Below are 26789 nucleotides of genomic sequence, written 5' to 3' on the forward strand. Positions count from 1 at the left end.
GTTCACATAATTCACATTTTAATTAAATTCATCATCACCATCATCTGTCGAGAAGCGCGTTTTAGCGCTGCATGCTACATTTTGTTCGTTGTATTGCGCAATCGAGCAGTTTTACTTCGCGTTCACGCGGTTTCGCCGATTTCGCGCGAAATTGTGCGTTGCTGCTGCAAGCAACGCGGGAAAACGCAGCGCACTGCGCTGTGAGCAGCTTTGTTTTGTTGTTGTTTGTTACGGCCGCACGCAGCAGCAGCAGCCCATACATACAGAACTCGCATGTGCTGCTCGTCACTGGTGTTGTTTCTGCGGGGTGTGAACAGCTCCGAGCGCTCGTGAAAAGGCGGGGCTCTCCGTCTGTGCAACATCGTCGCTTTGTAGTCGCACGTGATTTTTAGCTCGCTCTGTACCGTTGTAACTCGATTCGCGTTGCCATCGAATCGATGAGACGCAGGCATGCCGTCCGAGCCGCGCTGTCAGCCTAGCACGACGAACACTCACAACGCGGCTTACGAAGAATATCTGCGCAACCTCCGAAGTTGGGAGGCCAGCATCAAGATGAAAGACGCACAGCTTCGCTCCTTGAAGTCCAAGCTCCAGCCGGCCACGGTAGTGCGGTCGCTTTGCATCTACTGGCGTGGTTTTGTTTTTGCCGCCGCTCTGTCGTTGAACGACGGCGTGATTCGTGTGGTGCTGAGCACGTTAAATATGTGCGATAGTATGCAGTTCTCGGGACATGTTTTCACTTGGCAATGATTTCCTCTGATTGGGGCACACAGTGATCCCTTTCTTTCTTTTTCTTTTCTTTTTTTTCAGCTTGACTGTGCCAACGCCTCCTATAAAGACTTTATAGGAGGCGTTGACTGTGCAATGGTGTGCAGAGCATTCGGTAATTATAAGAAACATAAATATAGTAAGAATTAAGTCACGCTCTACTATATGAGTCAGAACACGTATCCCGAAAGAATTGACCACTGTTTGGTCATACACAAGTTTGACTGCATGTCGACTGCACAACTTGTCAGTCTTTTTTTTGGTCTTATTTTTAAGCATCTCGAGCGAGGTCGGTGTAAAAATGCTAAAGCACTTTCGGAACTACTGAGCCATCTCCCAATTAATTTTCTGTTCTCGCATTGCGCTATGTAATGTTCAATTTGACTTTCTGTATACAAGTTCAGCAGCGTGCTCAGCCGTTGCCCATACTCTAGATGAAGGGGGCCAAGTCAATGCAAATTTTATTGCATTAACTAAAGCTTCTGGTGCTCTCACTCATTCTGGAGGCAGGGATACCACAAGGTTCATCATTAGGTTTGCTTGTCACTGTAATTCATGTCAATGACGTTTAGTTATTGACATGCAGGTTAAAAATTTGCATGTATTTTGCAAATTTGCAGTATTTTGTACCATGCTATTCAGTCTCTCCGTGACTATGTTGAGATTGGTTTGCATCGTTCTAGTGGTTTCTAATGTGAAAAATGTAAGGTAACTTTGACAAAACAGTTTCAATGCCATTTATGAAGAATTACTGCCCTTTATCTCCTATCATCTATTCACTGGTTTATGTGAAATAATAGGGCGAAGTACAGATGTCTTAGTGGTCTTTTATAGAATACCACATTAGTCCTGACCTTAGCACACTGAACTCATCTGACAGCATGGTTGTTTAAAACATGCTGTCTGCTTGACTTTTCAAGTACTTAGTTCACATGCATACTACTAGTAGCATACTTCTAAACAAAGGTGTTGCAGCAAGAGAGTGTATGTCTTGCTGCAGCCCATGTCAACTACACAGTATGTAGTTGACATGTAGCATGGCGGGGGCCTTGTTGGAAAGAAGAGCAGATAATGTTTCACTTTTTTACTATGTGAATTGCACCGAGCGGCATGAAAAGATGGGACCAAGCAAACTGGACTCGCACCAACTGAATGAGTTTTGCACAATGGTATTTTTGAGAAATTGTTTTATAAATACCTTGATATGCCCTTGATGGGCTCTCTCAAGGTGTGAACTGCATCTTGTCAATTGAATAGATAATCAGTGCATCGTGCCAGTACTCACCAGTGTGCCCAATACTTGCAGGATAACAAAATTCCTGAAAGGAGGCAAAAGACTGCGCAACAAGTCAGGGAATGAAAAATTACATGTGAAACATTAAGGGGTAGCAACACTGCCATGCGGATTAGGGAACATAATCCATTTGCTGCTATCCTCGTTGAGATTAGGAGTTAAGAAGGCCATGTAATATGAACAGCAGTCCATCAGAGTAGCAGAATATTCCCAAAGGGAAAGGAAACATAGTCGACGGAAGCAGAAGCTTGGTGTAATGAGATTAGGAAATTTGCAAGCATAGGATTTGTCAGCTCGCATGACATCAGTGGAGATTGCTAGGAGGGACATTCATCTGGCAGTTGATCTGGCAGTGAACACCTGGTATTAATGATACTTGATAGCTTGATCCTTGCTGCTTCTCACCTCCTGGCAGATTTTTTTCACCGCTTATTTTCTTCAGTCTTGTAGCTCCTTTCTGGTTGTTTTGCGTGGAAACCCACACAGAGATGGCTGACCTGTTGAACTGTATTAATTCACCCATATGAGCTAGTAACATTTTTTTTTCTGTGTTTGTAATGAACTTGCTGGTTGCAATGGAAATGGGACACCAAGCCTGGTATAATGTAATGATTCTTCTAGCGGCCATCTTCATCGGCCGCCTTTTATTTATGGCGCTCTCAGGTGCATGTGCATGTGCATGTGCCTCATTCCTCGTGCTGCGATGTTAGAAAAATAGAAGAAGAAAAAAATATAGTTTCTTCTGCTCCTGCCATCGGCCTGAACGGTTCCTTGTTCTTTATCTCTCCGACTCACACATTGTTATAGTTGACCTAACCTCGGTCCACTATCGGCCACACGTTATAGGGACCGAGGTTAGGTCCACTATAACAATGCGTGAGTTGGCGAGTGAAAGAACAAGGAACCGTTCAGGCCGATGGCAGGAGCAGAAGAAACTATATTTTTTTCTTCTATTTTTATAACCTTGCGGCACGAGGCACATGCGCATGTACCTGAGCGCGCCATAAATAAAAGGCAGCCGATGACGATGGCCGCTAGAATTCTGTTCCAATTCTTTTCGTTTGGTGCTTTGCGAGTGATACAAATGGCATTTTGCCTGCGTTATCACAGGGACCGGACGGTTGTGAGCGGCAGATGAAAGAAATAGAATTGAGCAAAAGGAATCAGGGGGGCTACATTATACCAGCCCAAATCAATTAAAGGTAGATTGTAGTTCCGAATTTTTACCAAGAAAATGTAAATACACATTGTGGGCTACAGCGTTTAATAATCACAGTTATATTGAAATCACACTGCATTACATCAACATACCATAGCCTCTGTAATAACTATAAGCAGTTAAAGAAATGGCCAGACACTTAAGTGTGTGTGTCAGAATGGTACACCTGCTGTGTGACACTTATGACAGTTGTAGTGGCATGAAAAGTGCACAAATGTAGAGACAGGTGGCGAGCCATAACTTTTTTTTCAACAGCATCTGTGATCAGACTAGTACTCGAGTATGCGGATATTATTTGGGACCCTCATTCATGGGTACTTGTTTGAGTATGCGGCAAAGTCCAACTTGTTGATCATTTAGAGAGTACCCAGAGAAAGGCTTTATGTTTTATATACTGTTTTTATGATAGAGAATCTGTGCCAGGATTGAATAACCATTCAGGATTGCAATACCTGTTGACTAGAAGATAAGTGAGAGAGCTTGAACTTTATTAGGAGCAGATGAAGTTTGGTGGCCTTCTCAGTTCAAGAAGTCATGCGACCTGACCACGTGCCTTGCCCTGTTCACCAGCTGATGCTGGTGAGCTGGGTCTCTCACTGCTCCAATGTGGGGTGGGGGTCGTTGGTGTTTCGATCGCATTTTTATACCATGTGGTACAGGGTGTTTGGCGTATGGCAGAATTTGTAGTTGTATTCGTAAAGTATGGGGTAAATGCGATGGTATTTCATGCCTTGTGGGAAAGTATTGGTTTGTAGTTGTCTGTAATTTATAGCATCCTCTTTCGAGAGCGTCTGGTGTGGTGGGGTATAGATTCTTCTCCCCAGTCAGTGGTGTACAAATATGTCTATGTGAAAAAAAAAAAAAAAAATTGAAATTCAAGAGAGAGAAAAAAAAAAGTAAAATGAATAAACTTTTTCCATAATTTAATTGTGTAACATGTTAGGGTTGTGCTGAAAATGTAAGATTATTTTCAATTCAATTATAGTTCTGAGACACAACAACAGCATGAATATTTCATTCATGTTTCATTGCGGGAAGAATGTTTTCAAGTTTGTTTTTTTTTCCCCACGAATGGCACTTGAGTGCCATTCTTGAGTGCCTTGAGTGAAACTGGCATTGCCGCCAGTTTCTGACAGGAATACCAATTGAAAGTTAATTTTGCTGTAAACATGATGAACATTTCTTACAATATAAATATTACTTTCTATACTTGTATTTTTCTGGTTCCTACCCTGCATGTCTGTTTTTTCCTCATGCCACAGCTCTTATTTGTGGCTGTCAGTAGCGTGTAATAAATAGGTGACATATTCAAAGGCTCTTGTGTGCTAAGCCCTGAATTTCACATTTAGCACAAAAAAGACTTCATTGTCAGCAAATCCAGTGCAGGAAAGAGAACTTTGCACTGTCGAAATAACCAGCTAGTTTGAGCTTAACTATTACTGTTGAACATATTCAAACACAGTGTTGCTCATCTGTCCAGGATCCCATGCCTGTGAAGAGACCTGCATCGTCTGAAGATAAAAACACACCATGTGCAGGCAATGCAGTGTCGAGAGATCCAGACTCCATGGTTGCATTAGAAACTTTGACAAATGTGCGTATGTATAGCTTATGACCTTACTTCAAAACTGGTCACACTGTCCTCTTGCTTATTTTTATCATTTTATTTCTAGGATGAAAGCACGTCAGAGACTAGTGGCAGTGAAGACGAGCAGTTTCAAGCTGAATGGAAACGTCAGCGAGCACTTATTGAAAAAGAAAAGGTCAGTGTTTTATGCCTTGATATTTGGCACATCTCTCGAAGTATATTCATGTTAAGTTGATGCGTTGTAGTAACAAATGGAGGCACCATTGGCAATTCCATTCCAAACTAATCCTTTATGCCCTTCATCATTGGTTGGGCTCGCATGGCATATAAGTCATTATAACCAAGACCACCAACTTTGGCGTAGCATGTAAATATGAAATGTTACATAAAAGAAGCATTGTATTATACTAGCCCTGCTGTTCTTTAAAGTGTCTGCCTATGCTTCTGTATTAACAACTAAGCACGACATAGGTTCACAGGAATACGGAGACTTGAAGTGATCGACATTGTTCCGAGAAATATTTCAAGCTGGAGCCAGCGTTTTAACTAGACTTGTCACCATCAGAAAGGACAAGTCCCCTTGTAGAAATGTTGCCTCCAGCCTGAGCCATCCCTCGTTCAAATAGTGGCAATCACTGTATGAGCAAATTGTTTCATAATCGTTTTACCTTGTATTGGACATAGCCTTCGCTGTGTGACGCATCAAGTGAAGTGCTGATGACGATAATAATGCTGATTATGTCTGAGAACACTTCCAAGATGTTGACATTGTCACATGACCAGTGGAAGCTGAATGAATGAAAAATATTAAAAAGCAAAAAGCTATTAACGCTTGGAGTGCACATGTGCCTTCAGCACCTTAGATTCTGAACTACCAAGGCCTCAACCTAGTCAACTGCCCTCTCCTTTATGTGTCACAGAGCAAGGTGATAAAATGCAGTTTGGGACAGTTGGTCATATGCTTTGCTTTTGGGTGCTAGCACCCAAAAGCAAAGCACTTCAGGACCTAATTTACAAAACAGGTGGCTGGATTTTGAAAAGATCAAAGTGAAGTGAAGGGGAGGGGCTTCTGTCATGGCATAAGAGGCACAGTTAAGAACATAAGAAGTGTCAGCCAATTCAAAGCTTTCAATCTCTTTCTTGCACATGTAAAACACAGCACAAAATCCTGACAATTGCAATGCTTCAATGAGCTTGTCTCATTTGTGCAGGGTAACAGACTCTTCAAAGATGGCCGCTATGATGAAGCAATTGAAAGCTACGGCATAGGCATTGAATGTGACCCCCAGAATCCAGTGCTCTATGCCAATAGGGCAATGGCCTTCTTGCGTAAGAACATGTGAGTTGTTCATCTATTTGAATGAGCTGATATGTTGAAGGGACACTGAAGAGAAACACTAAATCAGTTTAGACTGTTAACGTATTCTTTCAAAACTCAATTTTTCTTAATTTCACGGTAAGAAGTTGGTTAACAGAAAAGAAAGTGAGGGTGAATCTTAATTCTTGAATTTCACGCCAAAATGGCAGCGCCAGTATAACAGTCAGTGTGATGTCATGGATATCAAAGTATTCCGTTTAGTTTGGGTAATTGTGACTCAATTAGTTGTTGAAGCTTGCTAAGTTCAGCCTGTGGCTCCTTTAGAATGTGATGTAGTCCATCTTTACCGATAAACAAATAATCAGACAAGAGCATATTGACACATTGTAGTGGCTGTGGAGAACACAGTAGCAAAAACTGTGTATTGCAAAACTAACTCATTATTGGGCAGACCTGTGCCCAAAGCACAACGATAGTGACGAGCACAGTCTGTGATAGTTGGAATCTGATCTGCGGGTCAAGCACGTCGGCTTTTATAGGTGACTTGTCGAACGTTCCAGTGTACTTGCTGGCACCCGCATGCCTAAGGCACTACACAGTTCGTGTCGTACATGCAATCTGATTACACAAAGTTCGGTGAGAACATACACAACATATAGAATCAACAATAACATTCGAGTAACTTCCAAATCATGCAGGCGCATCTTGCGCTGAGCAATAACTTTAAGTTATCTGGTGAAATACAGTCCCAATAAAAAGGATAAATAAGTACACATGTCAGTGTGCTCTCAAAATCTGTGACGTCACTGCGAGTAGGCATGGGAACTTTAAGGCAGCATTGCCAGAAAGCTTTTGTTTTTGTGTCTTTTCTAGCTTACCAAGCCGCTTCCAATGGTAAGAATGGCTTTTACGCTACCCCAGAAGCGCCATTTCTTAATACGCCTCTCTTATTTTTCTCCTGAGTGTCCCTTTAAAGATTTCATTCATTACCAGACCCTTTTCAAAGGTACATTTATGAGAACTGGCTTGTGTTGATTGATTAGAGAGGCTGTCATTGGTTAGGGGGGCTACTGCAATAAAATAACATACCAGTACCAATGTGCAGAGTAGGGGAGGGATAAGCTGATAGAAAAAGAAATGTGAGAAAAGTAAATAAGAAAATGCACGAGTGTCTGGAAATGTTTAAACGAAAACAAATGAAAAAAGAGAAAGATCTGTGAAGCAAGGAAGAGGGAAAGAATTTTGGAATAACAATAACTGATGTAAAACTTAAGTAGGGTTTCTTGATATAGAAGAATAGAAAAGAACAACATGCAATAATGGTATATCGAAAGAGGAGGCATGGTGTACTGGCTCATTGGAAATAGCGCATGCACTTTCTGTGCATTCCTATGAACAGGTTTGGCGCTGCTGAAGAAGACTGCAATCGGGCCCTGGAGTGGGATCCCAACTACGTGAAAGCCTACCACCGGCGTGGTCTGGCTCGGCAAAGCCTCTCCAAGAAGGCACTTGCTGCAGAGGATTTCCGCATGGTCCTCTCCCTGGAACCAAACAACAAGGAAGCGAGGCAGCACTTGACCAAACTAGAAAAGGTACGCTTGCTGCATGTGCTAACAGCAGTTCTCTAGGCGCGACCGCAGATATGCTCTTGGTGAGTGGAGTGTGCATACTGGCAGGACCTTGCATGTGCAGACAACATTGCTGCCTCAGCCTGCACAGTTCTGACCCGTGGCCACAGTTTGCATTAATATAGTAATATAATTATGCTTGTTTTTTAGATTGTCAAAGGTACCCCCTAACATTATATTCGTGAAAATATCAGAGGTGGAAGTGCTGCACTAACCTGCGCCAAAACACTAATTTCGAAGTCGCTAAATATAGTAAAATGGGGGTGCATCTTCAGTGGCAACCACACAGCCATAGTCATGCATTGGCTAGGCCTTGAAAACCAAGCCTAAGTAATCCTTTTCAGCATCAACGTCTTTTGAGTGTGGATGGGTTAGGTAGCGCATGGTAACTTGGCTGCATAAAAATGAAATACGTTATGTGCTATACAATGTGCTATACAAAACGAGTGTTTTATTTGCACACTGTGTGGATCAGCTAAAGATGAATTCAACTGACTCTCCTTTCATGGGGCAGTCGGGAAGGAAATAGCACGCTCAGCTGAATGGTTAAGTTGTTCGATCTGCTCAGAGTGTAGCTCATCAGTTTCATTATACATTTTAGCACTTGCTTGTATGCCCTGTCGGTAAATCTGCGTCAATTACTGAGCAAACACCATGCATGTAACGCTCCGAATCTATTTCGCACATGCACCACGTCCTGTTACCGGGATAATAGTGCGGCATGCCGACAAACCACCTGCATGCTGTCGTGAAACTTGTCCACGAATATCCAATGGCAAGCGTAATCGTCATGTAAATTTGGACTCTGGCTACTCTGTTTTCTGTGCGACCACACCACACAAAATCAAAATTTTGCTGTCGCAGAACGCAAACCCATGACGTGAAGTCCTACTTTTAGTCAACCTTAGCGGTCAAACAGCAGTTGTAAAAGGTCGGTGAATACGCAAACGGCAGAAATTGCATTCGCTCCGACGATGTTCACAACGCGACTTGCACAGATCGAGTCTGAAAACTTGTTTTACATTGGCTTTATGGGGCCTGTGGCGGAGCCGCACGTAAGTCCAAATAATCGAGCTTGTGCAGATGATGCAGATGGGAAAGCCGTGAACATTTCTTTGCTTGATTCTTTTCAAAAATACCAGTTTTCTTCTCAGCAAGTGATGTGCAGTACTGGCAAACATGCAATGACCAGGGAAGTAATTTCACATTTATTTTGTGGTAGTCTGCTACTATTCCAATTGAATGTATGAAGAATTAACAGAGGGGGGGGTTACACAAAGGGTGTTCATTGTATGCTGATGAGTGTTGTTCGTGGTTGTCACTGTGAGTATTTCTTGTTCATTGTGCACAAACACGTTTAATTAGCTAACTTTATAAAAAGGTTGCGGAGGACGCTAAAGAGTTACCAATGACAGCATTTTAGGCAACCTAGGATTCGTGCAGACTATTTTTATAAAGCAAAAAAGAACAAAAAAAAATGTGATATAAAAAAAAAAGAAAAAAACAATACGCTGTGCCCGTGACAGAGCCTCCGGGCATGAAAGATTGCGCATCAATCTCAACGGAAACCTTGTGAAACAGTCGCGCACCCAGGATCTCTGCCAGGGGGGGGGTTGACAGTTTGCCAATACCATCTAAACAGCACTAATTTCAATTTCATCACGGGAAATTGTCAAAAAATGCCCTTTTTGCAAGTGTGCAGACGATTGCGCGTCTTACATCTTAGTTGCAGTACTCAAATCCGCAAGGAAAGAAAAGGGGTTAAACAAAGGGGGGGGGGGGGGTAAGGCCGGCCTCAGGGGAAGTTACAACCCCCCCCCCCCCCTTCAGTGCGCCACTGTTGTGAAATATGGGCACTGGGAGCACTCCTTCCTCAAAGCATCAGCAACTTTTCACGCATCTTCGTTCCTTATCGCGAGATCTTGGTAACGGTTCGCAAGACTGCTCTCCTGGTTCACATGGCTGGAATATATCATCATCATCATCAGCCTATATTTATGTCCACTGCAGGATGAAGGCCTCTCCCTGTGATCTCCAATTACTCCTGTCTGCGCTAGCTGATTCCAACTTGTGCCTGCGAATTTCCTAACTTCATCACCCCACCTAGTTTTCTGCTGTCCTCGACTGCGCTTCCCTTGTCTTGGTATCCATTCTGTAACTCTAATGGTCCACCGGTTATCCATCCTACGCCTTACATGGCCTGCCCAGCTCCATTTTTTCCGCTTAATGTCAACTTTGAATATCGGCTATCCCCGTTTGTTCTCTGATCCACACCGCCCTCTTCCTGTCTCTTAACGTTCCTGTCATTAACATTGTCTCTTAATGATTGAGGACCTTAACCGAGAAAGTGTAAGAGTGGGGTTGAAGATTAATATGCAGAAGACAAAGATGATGTTCAATAGCCTGGCAAGGGAACAAGAATTCTGCATCGCCAGTCAGCCTCTAGAGTCTGTAAAGGAGTACGTTTATCTAGGTCAATTACTCACAGGCAACCCTGATCACAAGAAAGAAATTTACAGAAGAATAAAATTGGGTTGGAGTGCATATGGCAGGCATTGCCAAATCCTGACTGGGAGCTTACCACTGTCGTTGGAAAGAAAAGTGTACAATCATTGCATTCTACCGGTGCTAACATATGGGGCCCAAACCCATACGGGCTTTCTTTGTAGCTTCTTCCTAAGTAGGGTGAATGACACTTTTTCTCTTTCATGAACTTTCCTCCACTTTGCGGGCTGCAATGATTTGCCGTAGCTTAATAGTGTTCTACAAAGTCCAATAAAGAACATCTTTTCTTGATCCTCATGTATTTCGCTCTTGTTGAACATAACCAAGCTGCTCCATAATGCGTGTCCTTCCAAACCTGCTCCAAAGTGCCAGATTTGCAGCTCCCAGAGCTGCTCCAAAATTCCCTTGGCCGCTTTCATCCCTGAAATATGGTGTGCACTGCTCTTTAGTGATGATCCTTGAGTATTCCCAATTTGTGAGAACCTGGTACCAATCAGTAATAATTGTAGTTGGCAACTTTGAGCACCTTCATGAAGACAAGAGAGTGGAAATTTATTTCTTGAGCAACAGTTTATCACAAGAATTGTCAAGGAGGAGTGTTGATGTTCAGTAACTATGTGCTATTGTTAAAAGAATAGCGCTGCGCTTCCGTCGGTGTAGTAAAAATTGGATGTTGGAATTTAACCTAGGTGGGTTAGTTTCCCTTTGCAAACTGTTTTTGTCTGCTTTTTGTCTTGTTTAGGAATTAAAGGCGGGCACTGGTGACATGGTCACAACAAAGCCTTCCTCAAGTTCCCACTCTTCAAATGCCAAAGAACCAGCAGGTCAAGTTGAAAAGCCAGCGAAGAAGGGCTCTGCAGCTGAAAAGGTGTCATTGCCCATCAGAGCAGTGACTGCAGTTAAAGTGGAGCCCCTGAGCGCCCCTAGAAACAGGAGAGCATCAGAAGTAAGTTTAGTCTTGTGGATATTGTTCTTTGGGATTTTGGCTTGTAATTTAAACCTGTGAGCTGTCGTGTAAGTTTTTTAGCAGGACAGTACTCCATACCTGCCGGTCGAAGATTTTATCAGAAAAGGTCCAGTTTTTTAGAGCTTGTTTACAATTGTCACATTAACATCGATAGCTCTATTATTTTTATTTGCACCTAGTTTAAGGCAAAACCAATTTTAGAAACATACTACTACAGGTACTGACTTTATTCATAGCCCGATTTTTTGGACTCTTTGATTATGACATTGTGAAACACTGGCTCACTGTGTTCTTGTTAGTGCTGCAGCTGTCACGCACAGGCGTGAAACTAAAATAAACATGCACTGGACTTATTAATTTTTATGAGAAGCATCACCATACCTAACTTATCACTACATGATATCAGCAAATTTTACTCTGTGTCATGACGCGCTCGAATTTCTCATTAGGGAAGTATCGTAATCATCGGTGAACTTTTTTTAGGACAATACCTGTGTCAGTTACTCTAACTGGTGCTGTCCTTTCATGTCAACAGAGACTGCTGAAGAGGGTACCCATCCGTGACGTGCCAGGCGGAACGCCCCTCAAAGAGGAGTGGGTGGCAGCAACAAAGATGCATGAGCCGGAGCTCCCGCCACCTGCACCAAGTTCGTACCAGTTTCAGGTCGACTGGAAGCAGCTGGCCCCATTTCCCGAGCTGCGCTACAGATACCTCAAGGTGTGATCTTACTGTTCAGCCTGTAGTTTCAGCACTCAATACTTTGTTTTCTTCTTTAATTGAATGAAGCTTTGAAGCCACAGCAAATGATAGAAAAGAGAGGCAGGAGAGAGGCCTACTTGCTCCTGGCAGTGGGTCCTACCTTTATTATACACGAGGCCCCATTGCGCACTGCCACAAATAATCAGGCCACGCAGCTACAAGTATTTGCAATCATAGCTTCTGCTTCTTTTTTGGAGTGCAGCTCTTTAGGCGTCCGTTCCTTTGTTGAGCGTCGGTGTTCGTTGGCGTAACCGAGCGAATGAGCACAGTGACGGATGAAAGAGCGAACGTAGAGGGCAGCGGGGGTGAAAGACGGCAATAGCGAAGAGAGCGCGAGGAGGAAAGCGGAGGAGGAGGGTATGGCGAAAGCGGGAGAAGAAAAACGTAGTGTCACGCAAGACGTGTTCTGCAGCGACGATCGCTACGAGAAGGCGTCGGAGTAGCGCGCCGCAATAGAAGCACCGTCCCGGTGCTTGAGCTACGTATCCGCGGTGAAAGGTGTGTGATATGGCTTTAGCCTCACTATGTGAATGATGGCACTTGCAGCTGACGACGACGCTGAGGGGTCGGCGGGGATGATTTCAGATGTGACATCGGTCACGTCGCACCACACGGTATGGACCGGTGTAACGCGACAGCAGCTTTTCGGAAAGGCCCACACGGTGGATGGGTGACCAGAGAAGCACCAGAGAACCCGGAGAAAAGTGCATGTCGCGATGGTGGCAATCATGGAGGCGTCTCTGATGCTCCTGTGAGGCCTCTATGATTGCCACCATGATGGCCACCCCGCAGCTCCACCAAATAATGTTACGTGTAGCTTATGCCGAAGGCTATTTACAATGTATTTACACGGAAGCCAAAATGGCGACGCTATATCAAGCGGGAACACGTCGTCTTCCTCCTCTTCAGTGCAGCGACACTGTGGCGGCTGTTCCATATCGATATTGTTGCCCAATTTGCTGCTTTTCGCTGCTATAAGGCACTCACATGCTGTGCAGTTGACGCTCATGCACTCTGGTTAAAAAATTGCAAGGGTGTAGAAGCCTTCAGAGCCTATTCACATATATCTTTACTTCTATGAAAGCATACCTTTTGTCATTCCAAAACTGTAAGCACTGTTAGGACTGCATTGATCTTCATAACTTTAAATTGAGGTTTTGTTTATATGCCTTTCGAAGGGTAAAATTGCATGCATCCTCTCACAAGGTGTTCTGTGCCTCTAATAAGAGTGTTCCTATAAGTTTTGAGGCAAGATTCTGTTCTATTTTGCTGCAACATTTTGTTTCCTTTTTCCCCACAGCAAATGAACCCGAGCAAATTAGGAACGTTTTTTCACGAGTCGATGGAGACCGAACTCTTCTGTGACATCCTGTGCATCCTGGAGAACCAGTTTGTGAGGTGTGTATGGGGCCCAGTGGTAATGGCGAGAATGTTGACTTTGTCTGCCTTTGTGCACGGACATTGCTAGAGCTAGCTGAGACATTCTCAAACTTTACATTTCGGGGAACCACACCACATTTCAAAACATGGTAATGAATCCTGCCTTAAAGGAGCATGTGCTGACACATATTTTCAAAGTTGTGTGTTACAGGCTGACACAGAGTTTGAAGGTTAACCATTTAGAAAATTCATTAATCTGATACTTGATTTGAAGTGAAGCCAGTCTTCTTGTTTCAGCACATAAATTCCAACATACGGTGGAATCTCGTTGATAGGATCTTCACAGGAACCGGAAAATAAAGCGTGTCATCCGAAAATCGTATCATCGAATGTATTATCCAATCCAACCAAATCGTATTATGGGGAAAAGAAAAAAAATGTATGATCCCGAAAACGTATTGCGCAGAATCATATCTACGGGGTTCCACTGTATGCAGTGGAACTTTAATGATGCATTAAATGAGTTAAAAAAGTTGCTTTATTCTGGAAAATGTATGACGTGAATTTACAATGAAGGACAGTTGTGAGTGTTTTTTTCCTTTCTTTCATTGCAGGGATGGTGTAGATATCTACCCCATTTTGAGCAGCCTGCCGAAAGTGGGCCGTTTCTCAACATTAGTTATGTTCCTTGCAAGTGAAGACAAGAAGCGTAAGTTCTGACAAGTGCATGTCTGTGTGCAAATACTTGTTGCACTGAGAGGTGAATAATTAAAACTTGATATGAACTTTCAGGTAACTTGAACAGACCGCCATGGTCTTCCCAAGCCGCACAACACTGCATCTTGAATAACAGCTTTCTAATAAGAATGTGAATTGCTTCTCTCTGATAATTCAAACTGTGCACTGGCGTTTGAAATTGCCACCAAGTGTGTACATGCGCTGATCAGCTAAGCCAGCAAAAGTGAACGTGATGAAATTTGCAAGTAGGCACATTTCACAGAGACCTTAGTTTCCTGCTGCAATGGTTATTTGAGCTACATACAGAACGAACATCAAAATGCATCTTTATCATTTTGTCATATGTTACTGTAAAAATGTTGGAAGATTGTTTTGGCTGCATTTGAGTGCCACATGTAATGGACGTGATTATTTATCAATACAGTGGAATCTCAATGATACGAATTTCCGGATGATACGAATTTTTCTGTGGTCCCGGCCGAGCCCCATTACTTTGTAATGTGCTAGAGAACGGTTGTTACGAATCGATTTTCGACCCGCGTCGGTTGATACGAATAAACGCCGCCCCATCTGCCGGCCGCGAAAGAGAACAGCGCGCAGTCATGCGCTTTCTCCCTTTCTCTTTTGGTGCGGAGGCGCGGACGTGGCGCCGGACAGCACGGAGGCTGCGACAGGGCGCGAAGAGTTTGAAGCGGTGACGCTTTTGTTGCTTTTGTGCTTTTCCTCCTTTTCCGTGTGCCATCGGCCGGACAGAGTGGCTGCTGTGCTTCGGGCCGCGTTCTTTGTGTTTGCGCCATTTTGCCTAGTCGCAGCGAGCTATGTCTACCGAGATACGATCTTGGCTGATTCGCGTGGCCGTACGCCGAGGCGCGGGAGCCTCCATTGTGGAGCCTCCTTTGTTGTGGAGGCGCGGACGCGGCGCCGGACAGCGCAGAGGCTGCAACTGGGCGCGAAGAGTTTGACGCAGAGGCGCTTTTCTTGCTTTTGCGCTTTTCCCCACGCAGGCGTGGGGAAGTGCGGCCGCCGCAGCGAGCGAAAGCTCGTGCGGTCTATCGCTTCAACGGAAACTAAGCGGCGTAAGCACAGCGCATACAAAGGTCAAAGCCGTGTGGAGATCGCTTTCAAGATACGGTGCGCGCGACAACCCCGACAGCTGGCACAGGCGCAAAGTACAAGAACGCATTTGTTGGCAGAATAGAAGCCCCCCCCCCTCCCACCTGCGCTGCCTTCCCGCTTTGCTCCTTTCGCTTGGGAGATTGCGTCGCCAGTTACCCTTGCGCCCGGTTGCAAGATACGCATTTGGTGCCCCGCAGCACAGCGTCACCCCCCCCGGCCTTTCGCGACGGAAGCAGGGCCGGGCTCGACTGGCGCGCCCTGCCGTGACGGAAGTCGCGTTTGCTCTCTGCTCTGCGTTCGCTCTCCGTGCGTGAAGGCGCGCGTCCCCCGCGCGAAAGGCGCACTTTCACTTGCACATACGGCGCGCGGCGACGATTTTATCGCCCTTGGACTCATGCTCACGTCTCATGCTCCTCCTCCGCATCGCCCTCGTTGATCTCCTCTCCCATCGGTGGGCACACCTCGTTGAGAAACGTGCTCGCTACCACCCTTGTCAGCGAGATTTTCCAGCGGAAGCCGCATTATAACCGGTATTTCGTCTCACGCGGCTGCACTGTAAGCGGTATGCGTATACATCGAGTTCTATGGGAGGGTAAACGGGAGTCGGAAAAGGCCGCGTTGTAGCCAGTTCTGCACTATAAACAGTTACGTTATAAGTGATCTATACTGTAAATGCTTTTTACGTGCATGTGCCTGAGTGAGTTCACCTCTGACTCTTTAATTTAGCTAGTTTTAATTGTGTTTCGATGATACGAATTTCGGCTAATACGAATATTTTTCGTGACCCCGTGAGATTCGTATCATCGAGATTCCACTGTAGTTATCATTCCAAACGGTGGCCTTTGTTGAATCGTAAGATTGTTGCTATCTTTTTTTATATATTTCCTAAGTATATCCTTTAGATTAATATATTGCAATGTTGTCACACAATCAGTGTCACGAGAGTCTTGTATATCTCAAGGTCATGGATACTAAGTTGCATTTTGGGAGAAGCTGATACTTTGACCATTAAGTAGTTGGAAATGGCACGTGTAAAACTTGCATTGCATTCGCGATACAGTGAAATGCGCACATTATTACGATCCTTGAGATTGTCATTCTTCATAAAGCCTTGTCCTTTAACGGGTGCACAGTGAGGCCATGTGAAAATGCATGAGACCAGTTTATGATGTACAGATGCTTTCTTATGGATTAGTTTAAAGGAGTACTGACATGTGGTTTTGAAGTCACAGGAAATCTACCATGTTTCTCACACATAAAGCATGGCATCTAGCAAGTATAAAGGTTGAGAATCACTGTATTTGCACGATTGTAATGCGCAGTTATACTACCGCCCAAATACCCATAAAAATAACTTGGTGCCGATTCTACCATGCACATCAAGTAACGAAACCCGAGTCGATGCGTACCATGTTGAAACGATTTTATGGAAAATACAAAGGCACACAGGCACGCACACAGCTGAATCTTAGCTAGTTGCTATCGGAGTCCAACGACACCTCCTTTTTGCTGTCTAGCAACCACAGAAAGTCATCTTCAGTTTCATTTAATGCATTAGAAATGCCACACTTCTTAAAGGCTTGCGCAACCATCGCCTGCGGGAAGGCATTCCAAGCACCATGGACCCTCCTTGCGATGTCTCCGAGCGTCGCTTTCTTCAGACGACCCGTTCGATGGCAGTGTGGCTAGCCATCTTGCATTGAAGTTTGTTTAGTAAGAATTGCTTTCGTTTTTGAGCAGAATTAGTTACGATAGTAAGGTGCATGCAAATTTAAATGCACCTTTCATTCAAAAAGGGTGCGCATTAGAATCGTGCAAATACGGTAATATAATGTAATTTGATTCGAAAGTTGGCTTCAAAATAGTGGACGTGACTTCGTGAAACAGAAAAATTTGCTTACCGTGCGAAGTAATAGGACTACGTATGGTGATACTGATCATAAAGAAGTTAAACAAGAGTGCTGCATAGTATGTTTATTCTGGCTGTGCTTGTATGTGGTAGCTGCAGCAACAAAAACAGCAAGCCAGTGTACCTGATGGGTACTGATACCGAAACTGGTTAGTAAAACTGAGTACAGTTAAACCTCTATATAAGGAACTTCAGTATAACTAAATTCTCAATATAATGAAGTATTTAACTTTTTACAACTTCTTGTCCATAGAAAACCATGTATTTCCATGCAAATTTAAATGCACCTTTCATTCAAAAAGGGTGCGCATTAGAATCGTGCAAATACGGTAATATAATGTAATTTGATTCGAAAGCTGGCTTCAAAATAGTGGACGTGACTGCGTGAAACAGAAAAATTTGCTTACCGTGCGAAGTAATAAGACTACGTATGGTGATACTGATCATAAAGAAGTTAAACAAGAGTGCTGCATAGTATGTTTATTCTGGCTGTGCTTGTATGTGGTAGCTGCAGCAACAAAAACAGCAAGCCAGTGTACCTGATGGGTACTGATACCGAAACTGGTTAGTAAAACTGAGTACAGTTAAACCTCTATATAAGGAACTTCAGTATAACTAAATTCTCAATATAATGAAGTATTTAACTTTTTACAACTTCTTGTCCATAGAAAACCATGTATTTCGAACCTCAGTATAACAAAGGGTGTTTATATACGATTTCAATATAACAAAATTTCACTGCTGCCACAAAGGAATACCGAGACAATCAATGGAAATTTTTCGGCGGATGGTTGAATGCAAGGGGTTGCTTGCGAATGCACCTCACGAAGCGGAGCAGTGTCATGTTCCGTATAAATTCCAAGGGTGATAAGGTCCTATCACGCCTTGCGTGCTGTGTGCTTTGGCAGCAAATGAAAGCTTGGGAGGGTGAGCCGAGAAGGATGGTGGCTTGATGAGCACCATCTTCCCGCGCTCACGGGGAACCCCCTACCCCCTCTGTGGACTGGGGTAGGAGCCTGTCCGGTTTCTGATTATAATAAAGTTTTACTACTACAACTACTACTAAGGGGAAAGTTGCAGTAAGGTGATCAAGCGCATGCATTGAGGGGAGGGGACAGGTTCGAGCAGATCTGCTTTTCTATGTTAGCTTGGCCGAGTGCATACACAGCCCGTGCGCCCTGTTTTTGAGGTAATCACCTGCCTGTGCAAAAAGTGGGCGTGCCAAGATGGTGTGGCATCATGTGTGCTGTCTTCCCGCGCATTTAGTACTGGAAGTTGCGTAATTTCAAATTTATGAGACGCGTTAAAGCGAGAGGCAGATTTGCTCCCCACTGCCGGTGCTTTTCATGATACAGTGGAATCTCGATGATACGAATCTCACGGGGTTAAGAAAAATATTCGTATTAGCCGAAATTCGTATCATCGAAACGCAATTAAAACTAGCCAAATTAAGGGGGGGATCAGATCGCGAAAATCGCGAGAAAAAAATCGATTTTTGAAAACCACGTGTTTCGGTATCTGCAACGCCTAATCTACGCTGTATCAAAATGGTTTGGCTGAAAACGCACTAAAAGTGCCCGAAAAAGATTAATTCGTCAGTGCGCAGGGTGAGAAAACAGCTTTAAATCGTGCAAAATCCGCGCAGTTTACGGAGACATATCTCGTATTTCCCGCCATCGAGCGCCGCCATCTTGGTATCATTCGAAAGCTCAAAGTTTCGCCGTTCCGCTTCTCAATTTGTCCATAGTCGCCATCTTGTAACAAACGCACAAACACAAAAGAAGCACGGGTCTGCGATAGGTAGTCACACGGGCCCTCTGATGAAAGCGATCCTCCGATTGGCTGCTGTGCTGAAAGGCATCTCTCCATTGGTTGCTGCTGTGACAGGGGCAAGATGGCAACCGCAGTGGTCTGCTTCGTAAACCACGCCAGCGTCTTCACTTGACACGCAGAATTCGGTTTGCTGAGAGCTCCCAGGTTTGTGATGGATCGTCGCTCGTTGGAGAAGAAATTTTGGATGAAGCACGCCTTCGGAATACGGAAGTGCAAGCCTCCTACGGCAAGAAAAATACGGCGATTAGCGGGAGAAGCGGAGGAGCACCCGACTGAACGTGCCGCGCTACCTTGCACCTTGCGACTCCGGCAGCAAAACAGACAATCGCCCTGTGCCATCGGCACCGATAACGCAGTCGACGGAAGACGCGCCAATGGAGGCTCCCGCGCCTCGGCGTACGGCCGCGCGAATCAGCCAAGATCGTATCTCGGTAGACATAGCTCGCTGCGACTAGGCAAAATGGCGCAAACACAAAGAACGCGGCCCGAAGCACAGCAGCCACTCTGTCCGGCCGATGGCACACGGAAAAGGAGGAAAAGCACAAAAGCAACAAAAGCGTCACTGCTTCAAACTCTTCGCGCCCTGTCGCGGCCTCCGTGCTGTCCGGCGCCACGTCCGCGCCTCCGCACCAAAAGAGAAAGGGAGAAAGCGCATGACTGCGCGCTGTTCTCTTTCGCGGCCAGCAGATGGGGCGGCGTTTATTCGTATCAACTGACGCGGGTCGAAAATCGATTCGTAAGAACCGTTCTTTAGCACGATGCAAAGTAATGGGGCTCGGCCGGGACCACAGAAAAATTCGTATCATCCGGAAACTCGTATTAGCCGTGATCGTATCATCGAGATTCCACTGTAGCGTCATCCTACTGTGGGAGACGCTATCAGCCACAAGGGTGGAGTGGACGCGAAAGCGTGGCTGGCTTCACTTCGTATTGTCGACATGGCATGAAATCGTATCTTTCGTCACCGAGTCTCAAATTTAACAAAATGAATTTTTTTCTGAATTAAGTTTGCTTTTTTCGATTGCCCAATAGTTCAGAAACTTTTCTGACCCCCTCCACGTAAGAAAAATCTGTCGGCGACTGTACTTATTTGCATAAAAGGTCAAATTTCAATACTATAACGAAATTTCTATATAACAAAGCAAATTGCCAATTTTTTCAAACTTCGTTATATTGAGGTTTAACTGTACTATAGTAAATTATTTAGAGCACCCTGATGCTTGCCACTATGTTCTTTTTTTTTTTTTTGAAAGCTTGGACTATTAGCTAGTGCAAAAAAAATAAAAAGTTGAAAATGTCATTCAGTACTCCTTCAAGACTCTAACTTTGCACTACAAGTAAGCAGACTTCGATTGAATGAAAAGAGGAAATAATTTAAGCTTCTGTAGATTATTCTCTTGTTACAGGGTAAAGGATTAGCAAAGGCCACTTCAGTTGCATTTTGTATTTTCTTGTAATAGCTCCAGCAGTGCCTGTGGATATTGCATTTCTCTTATTGGTGCATAATGTTTCTTCTATAATTTAGTGCTTCTATACGTGTTCTCATTAGATTATACATCTTTTTACAGTCAAACCTCAGTATGAACACAGATATAGCAAATTAAATATAAATTTCATAACTAAGGTATTTTCATGTCGGATCCGTTAAGAGGTGCTACGTAGATCTGGAACCATAGGGCCAACATCACGTTTGCTACCTTACATTTATCCTTGTAAAGAGGCATTTTCTATTTCTTCTATTTCAGGACTGGCGAGGTTGCTTGCCATCGCCTCAAAAGTAGATCCGGGTCTCGCAGACAGCTATGGAATGTGATGGAGACGCTGTCATCATGTCACTACGAAAGCACAGACTAAACTCATTGCTGCTATGAGTCACTGTAAAAGCTTCATGCAACTTTTTTGGCACTGTATAAAGAATGCAAGCACTTCACCACAACATTGTTCTGCTCACTGCTTTGTAGACAGTCACAGTGTTTTAAATAAACGTTTGAAAAATTGCAGAGCTCAAACAGGGCTGAATGACATGTTCATGGGCTGAAAGTCCTTACTTGTTCTAAGATGACTACGCACAGAGAAAAGTCAGAGGATACTAAAAAGGAGCATCAAGTTTAGCTGCAGTGATAAAGCACAGGCTGCCATAGAAGTTTATGGGACTGGCAATGTGCAAGACATCTAAATTCCCATGAATTATTTTCCGCTAAATGCTGGATTGGCTTAAAGTTTGTCTGTAGTAGATATTACGACCTACGCAGTGATCCATTTAACTTAAATGTGCCAGATGCCTTAACAAAGGAGAAATTCACATTTGTTGTGGAACATGTGTTCTGTAATTTCTGTGGCATGCAGAACATTACTTGAGCAGCTGCCTAGCAAGCTAGAAAATGCGAAAAAAATTAAGCATGAGCGGTAACAACCTTTTAAAGGTGCCCTGAAACACTTTTCTAACGAATCATAGAATGGCCTCACGTCGTCTCCCAAATCTCATGCTGCAAACATTTTTTTAATCCTTCAAGTACAAGTGGAGTTATCGTACCTATATTGAGATCAGGAAAAAGGTCTCGGTGGCACCTATACCAAAAAAACATGCATCTAGAGCACCACATGGCTCGACGTCAAGCCAGAGTCAAGTGGCTCAGGAAACAGTATGGCCAACGACAAGACGAGGAAACACACTATGTGGATGCAGTTAGATACAAGTTCGGCAGCGGCGGCAAAAATGGAAACAACAAGAGGAAAGACATACATGATAGCTATCACAGGCAACGACGTCAAGGTGGGGGTGCCTCACTTCTAGCATCATCAGCCGCTACCACGGAAGCCACGGCAATAGCCCTGGCAATACGCAGCAGCGAGCTGGAGGGCGGAAGCTCGACAATAATCTTGGACTTGCACGAGGCCTACTGTCTCTATTTCAACGAATGGCTACCCACAACATGCAAAAAGTTATTGAAACCCAAACCCACACACAACCACAGGCTGGTTTGGTGCCCAAAACATGCGGGTCTGGAGGGGAACGAACAGGCGGACGCACTAGCTCGAGGTATGACTAACCAAGCAGTTGCCAAAAACCTGAACTCGGTACCACCGCTCCAGCAGAAAGACACAAAGTCCAATTTGGTAGAAACCCCCAAACACACTAGGGAAATTCTAGCTTACCAGCGTCTCGATCGTCAAAAATACGCCCTTCCCCACAGAGAGCTAAGTGAAGAGGACGCGATAGATATTAGAAAAATAAAGATTGGTGTTTTTCCGCACCTGAAAAGACTAAATGCCATGTTTCCTGACCGGTACGCCGAGGTGAAATGCACATAGTGCGAGGGTAGCCCCACTTTACATCATGTATTATGGGGCTGCACACAAAAGCCACAGACACCTAACATACAGCATGCAGAAAATCCTAAACCCGGAGCAGTGGGGGGCACAACTGTCCAGCTCGAACCTGGGGGAGCAGCTGGCTCTCCTGGATCAGGTCCGGCAGTCGGCTAAAGCCAGCGGGGCCCTGGACTAGAAGACTCCGACCATCTCCTCCCCAATCCCTCCTTCCTTTTTTTCATCAAGAAAGTTTCTATGTACAGTCAAACCTCGATATAACAAACCTCAGTTTAACGAAATTTGCTATGTAACGAACTATTATTATTTCCCCGCCTTAGTTCTATTGAATTAACGAAACCTCGATATAACGAAATTCTCGATGTAACGAAGTTTTTCACTGCAAGTACAACTTCGTTATATCGAGGTTTGACTGTATGTATATTTCACCTAAAACAGCCGATATGCAAGAAAAGCACTTTGAAATGTGCAACGTCGCACTGATGTTCCAGCTATCCAAACAAGGTGGAAGTTAACAGGAAGTTATAGACAAAGTAAAAAAAAAAATTATTTTGGAGTTTTATGTGCCAAAACCAAGATCTGATTATGAGGCACGTCGTAGTGGGCGACTCCCGATTAATTTTGACTGCCTAGGTTTCTTTCATGCACACCAGAGAATCATTCGAGGACTCCAACATGCACCCTATGCATGGACATTCTTGCATTCCAGCCCCACCGGAATGCGGCCACAGCGATGAATATCGAACCACCAAGCTCGTGCTCAGCAGTGCAATGCCACAGCTCCAGAGCTATGCAATTTAGGGCACAAAGCTCAGTAAAAAAAAAAAAAAAAGTCTAAGAAGTCTATTTTTCTGCCTAGTGAATGAAAACGAGTTTTCAATGAAAACTTCACATGTGTAACCTGATTTAATGTCTTTGGTGTCCTCTTAATCATTTAATGCCTAAGCATAAGCTGTGCTCGTCTCACCAGTAAGTACCAATATCAACAAGGACACATTTTGTTCCTCCAGGCTGCAGCTTCTGCTTGACGGATGGAATTTAGCATCCCACCACTTCAGAAGCTTATGCAGCAGATTTTCTTCTAAGACAAACAAGGAAGGGCCTTGAAAATCTTCATTATTTTATTGAACCAGTGAGAACTAAACATACTTATACTGAGCTGCTTGTCAGATAATTTTTGTCAAAGGAAGGGCACTGTAATCAAGATTTTAATACTCCCTTTAGTGTTGCTTGAAAGCTGGTTTATACTCCCAATAGCAATATGTGCGGCCACAATGTATGCTGCAGACATTGCCAGTGGAAACAAAATAGACCCATCAGGCTGTAATAAAAAGAAAGGATTCCTTTTTATTGCGATAGCAATTATATGGACACTCAAAAGCAGATTTCTGCCGTCGGCGTCGCCGTCGCCGTGAGGTTCCGTATGACGTCATTTGAAGATGAAATCGTCGCCGCGCGCCGAACGCTGTATGTGCGAGTGAAAGGGCGCGAGGGGCGCGTCTTTCACGGGGAGTGAACGCACGACGGAGAACAAAAGCGCGTTCTGCGCCGTGCTCGCTTAAGGCCTGCAGAAGTAGGCGTCTCTTTTCTCCTTTACAATCACCATATATGTAGAGCAAACGCGCCTTCTTCAGACGCGCGAGAGGCCGTGGGGGAGGGGGAGGGAAGGAAGGCGACGTTTAGCTGCGGCACCAAGTGCCTATTTATATCAGAGGCTCCGGCAACAGTCACCAACGCCGCACGCATTTTGAGCTAACGCGGGCAAAACGCCGATGGCGTCGACAACAGTTCTGCGTGTTGTTGCTACCAAAGCCGCTCACCTTACTTCGTATGACATTGCTGTGTTGCTATCGCATTCATTGCTTCGCCCTTAGGGCGAAACTGTGACATTTTTTTGCTTGAGGGTGTAGCAAAAGGTAGGCAAGCTGTGGTTTGTTTGATACGATGTCCTGGAGTGCCCAGGACTAACCGACACACTGCCCTATATGCAATTTGCCTGAGCAGTTCTATACAGTAATCTGAGAGCAGCTTCACTGTATTTTTTCTGCATCGATGCTCAGATTGAGGATTTTCTAAGATGATTGGGCAGAGTGCAAATGACAGAGCACTAAGCATCATATGCAGCCATCTTGATGGAGACTTCAGTGCTCTTCTAGCCTCCTGTCATAACAGCCATCATGCATACGTGTTTCTCTTTTTTTGCATTATTCGATGAAGCATTCTTTATTTCTATAACCACTGTGCACATGAAACATTTGAAGTTGTCCATGTTCAAGTGTAATGCCTCCTTTCGTGTTGTTCTTGCAGGCTTCTGCAGGTGTTATGCGTGTCCTTTCTGTCGTTTAGTTTTGGCTCAGTACTGCATTTCACTTCAACATGTACAGCCAGCTAGCCCCGACCTCAGCCCTTCTAGCAGTCATGAAAATTGTATGTTTTATGGTGTGCAGCAGGTTCATCTCGCCCAAAGGCACATGTGATTCACTGGTACGCATCCACTCATTCCAGCCACTAGTTTTACGGAGCCATATTAATTGGAGCAAGCACACATGGGTGAGCTGCTTCCTTGATTTGTCGAAAAATCTGGGGTTGTCTAGAGGAGACTGCTCAAATGACAGTTCATTTTAACAGCAGAGCTGTTAAAGCTTTTTGTTTCCCCGCGTAGCGTTCGCAGAAACTCGCCTAGCGATGATGTCACTACGCACAGCTGCACCTCGCTTCACCTTGCAATAGCCAATCGATAGTCAATCAATAGCTAATTGATAATCAATCAATAATCAATAAATTCCAGAAAATGCTGGGGATGACTTGGTAGTGCTTAGCCTGGCCCAAATACGTGGCCAATACCTTGCGATAGCCAATCACTAGGTAATCGATCAATAATCAATAAATTCCACAAAAGCATAACCCGTAAGGCCAGGACCAGCTAAGTGCCGATTAGCTCCGCAGTTTCTTTAGCCTTGGACCACTAGTGCAAGCTACGCAAATTTTTTTTGGACAAGATCTGGTCATCAGCTATCCGAGGACTACCCGAGTGCATGGCAGAAGAGAACGACCTTACCCGTCCTACCCTCGTGCAAGCTAGCACTTTGAGATGCTTGGCATGCAAATCATGTTGCATAGCAATAATGATAAAAGTGAGAGCACACCAGTTTCTTCTCCAATAGTGGCTAGCAATGAGACGGCTATGTCACACTGCACATCGCCTTTGGGATCGGCTCAGATGGGTGGCAAAAAGGATGTGCTCGGCATTGCAGGCTGTGCAACGCTACTGTATACCCAACATAAGCAAGACACATTTGTGATAAAGTTCACACACAGCCGTGCATCTCATTGTCCTGCCTGCTTTGGACCGTGTAATGCAGCTGTGGAACAGTCACACAAAACAATGACATTTCAATTAGACAAGAAAGGGCATGAAGTAAAGCACAGTATGGTAGAAAACAGTCTAAGCTTCGCTTACTTTGACAATCATCTTCAATTATTAATGCACAATTTTTTTTTTTTTTTGCTTGGTATAAAGCCCTGGATGCACACATGCAATGCGCAAGCTGCGTGGGGACGCTTGAATTTCTTGCGAATGTCTGGATGCTCGACTTTCTTGCCCTGATGTTATTTCCCCCCGCATGGCTGTTGCGTCTCCTGGAATCCAGTTTCCCCGCATGACACTTGCCATGAAGAGAGTTGGTGTCATTAGCTATGCAGTACACTGAGAGATGGTGCAAGTGTTCTAGTGCTGCCACCTGAGGGTGTGAATACTCTGGTGCAAGAGGAACTCATTTCCTCTTTTTGGCTAGGGGTCAAAAAAGCGTGCAGACCAACTGTGTAAGGCTTCAAAGCACGAGACAGGGATGAATGAACATGATCGCTCAAACACGGCTCCGTTTGTGAAATGCACCAGCGAATGAGATGTAGGTGTCTGGCAAGGGCGAACATTGCTCACGTAATATCCTTGCGTGGCTAGACAAATTTCAATTTTTTAGTGTGTTCCATTGGTTGGCTACATTTGTTGTATATCGACTAACTGGCATTGTGTATAAAAGGTGCAATAAATGCCCTTTTATGTTCGCCCTGCAGTGTGTGTACTTTCCTTTGTTCTTAAGTGCTTAGGACCCCACAGCTGGGACTTCATTAAATCGAGATTACAACCGCAACATCGGTTAAATCAGGATCAGTAATATATTGTCAGCAGAGCCGAGTTGTTAAAGTGTGAATTTCACGAAATTGAGGGCAACCACAGTTGCATGGCATACCATCTTGACTTTATTTTTTAGGCATTGTGGTATAGCAGCCACAATGTCTAGAAATAAAATTATTCAACTGACACATTTATCAGCAGCCCATCTTAATTGGCAACTGAAAGGGACAGGCGGCAGCATAAAAATATGCAAAAAATGGTAAAAGACTAAATTAATTACTCATGAACTGTAATCACAAAC

At 44.3% G+C, this 26789-nt stretch overlaps 1 protein-coding gene across 2 annotated transcripts; it reads left to right on the forward strand.

The window, feature by feature from the left end:
• The first annotated feature begins 47 nt into the window (after positions 1-47).
• On the forward strand, positions 48-21019 carry LOC119431088 (RNA polymerase II-associated protein 3). 2 transcript variants are annotated; one of them, XM_049657838.1, is made up of 11 exons: positions 465-603; positions 3776-3860; positions 4762-4875; positions 4955-5044; positions 6081-6208; positions 7587-7779; positions 11063-11266; positions 11823-12005; positions 13348-13445; positions 14042-14136; positions 20769-21019. In XM_049657838.1, the coding sequence occupies exons 2-11, from the start codon at positions 3816-3818 to the stop codon at positions 20834-20836; spliced, it is 1218 nt and encodes a 405-aa protein (XP_049513795.1). In that variant the 5' UTR covers positions 465-603; positions 3776-3815; the 3' UTR covers positions 20837-21019. The 2 variants fall into 2 exon arrangements, with proteins under 2 accessions (XP_037554475.1, XP_049513795.1); XM_037698547.2 differs by lacking the exon at positions 3776-3860 and having other exon boundaries at positions 48-603.
• The last annotated feature ends 5770 nt before the right edge of the window (positions 21020-26789 follow it).

Source organism: Dermacentor silvarum, chromosome 10 (assembly GCF_013339745.2).
Source record: "Dermacentor silvarum isolate Dsil-2018 chromosome 10, BIME_Dsil_1.4, whole genome shotgun sequence".
Lineage (NCBI taxonomy): Eukaryota > Metazoa > Arthropoda > Arachnida > Ixodida > Ixodidae > Dermacentor > Dermacentor silvarum.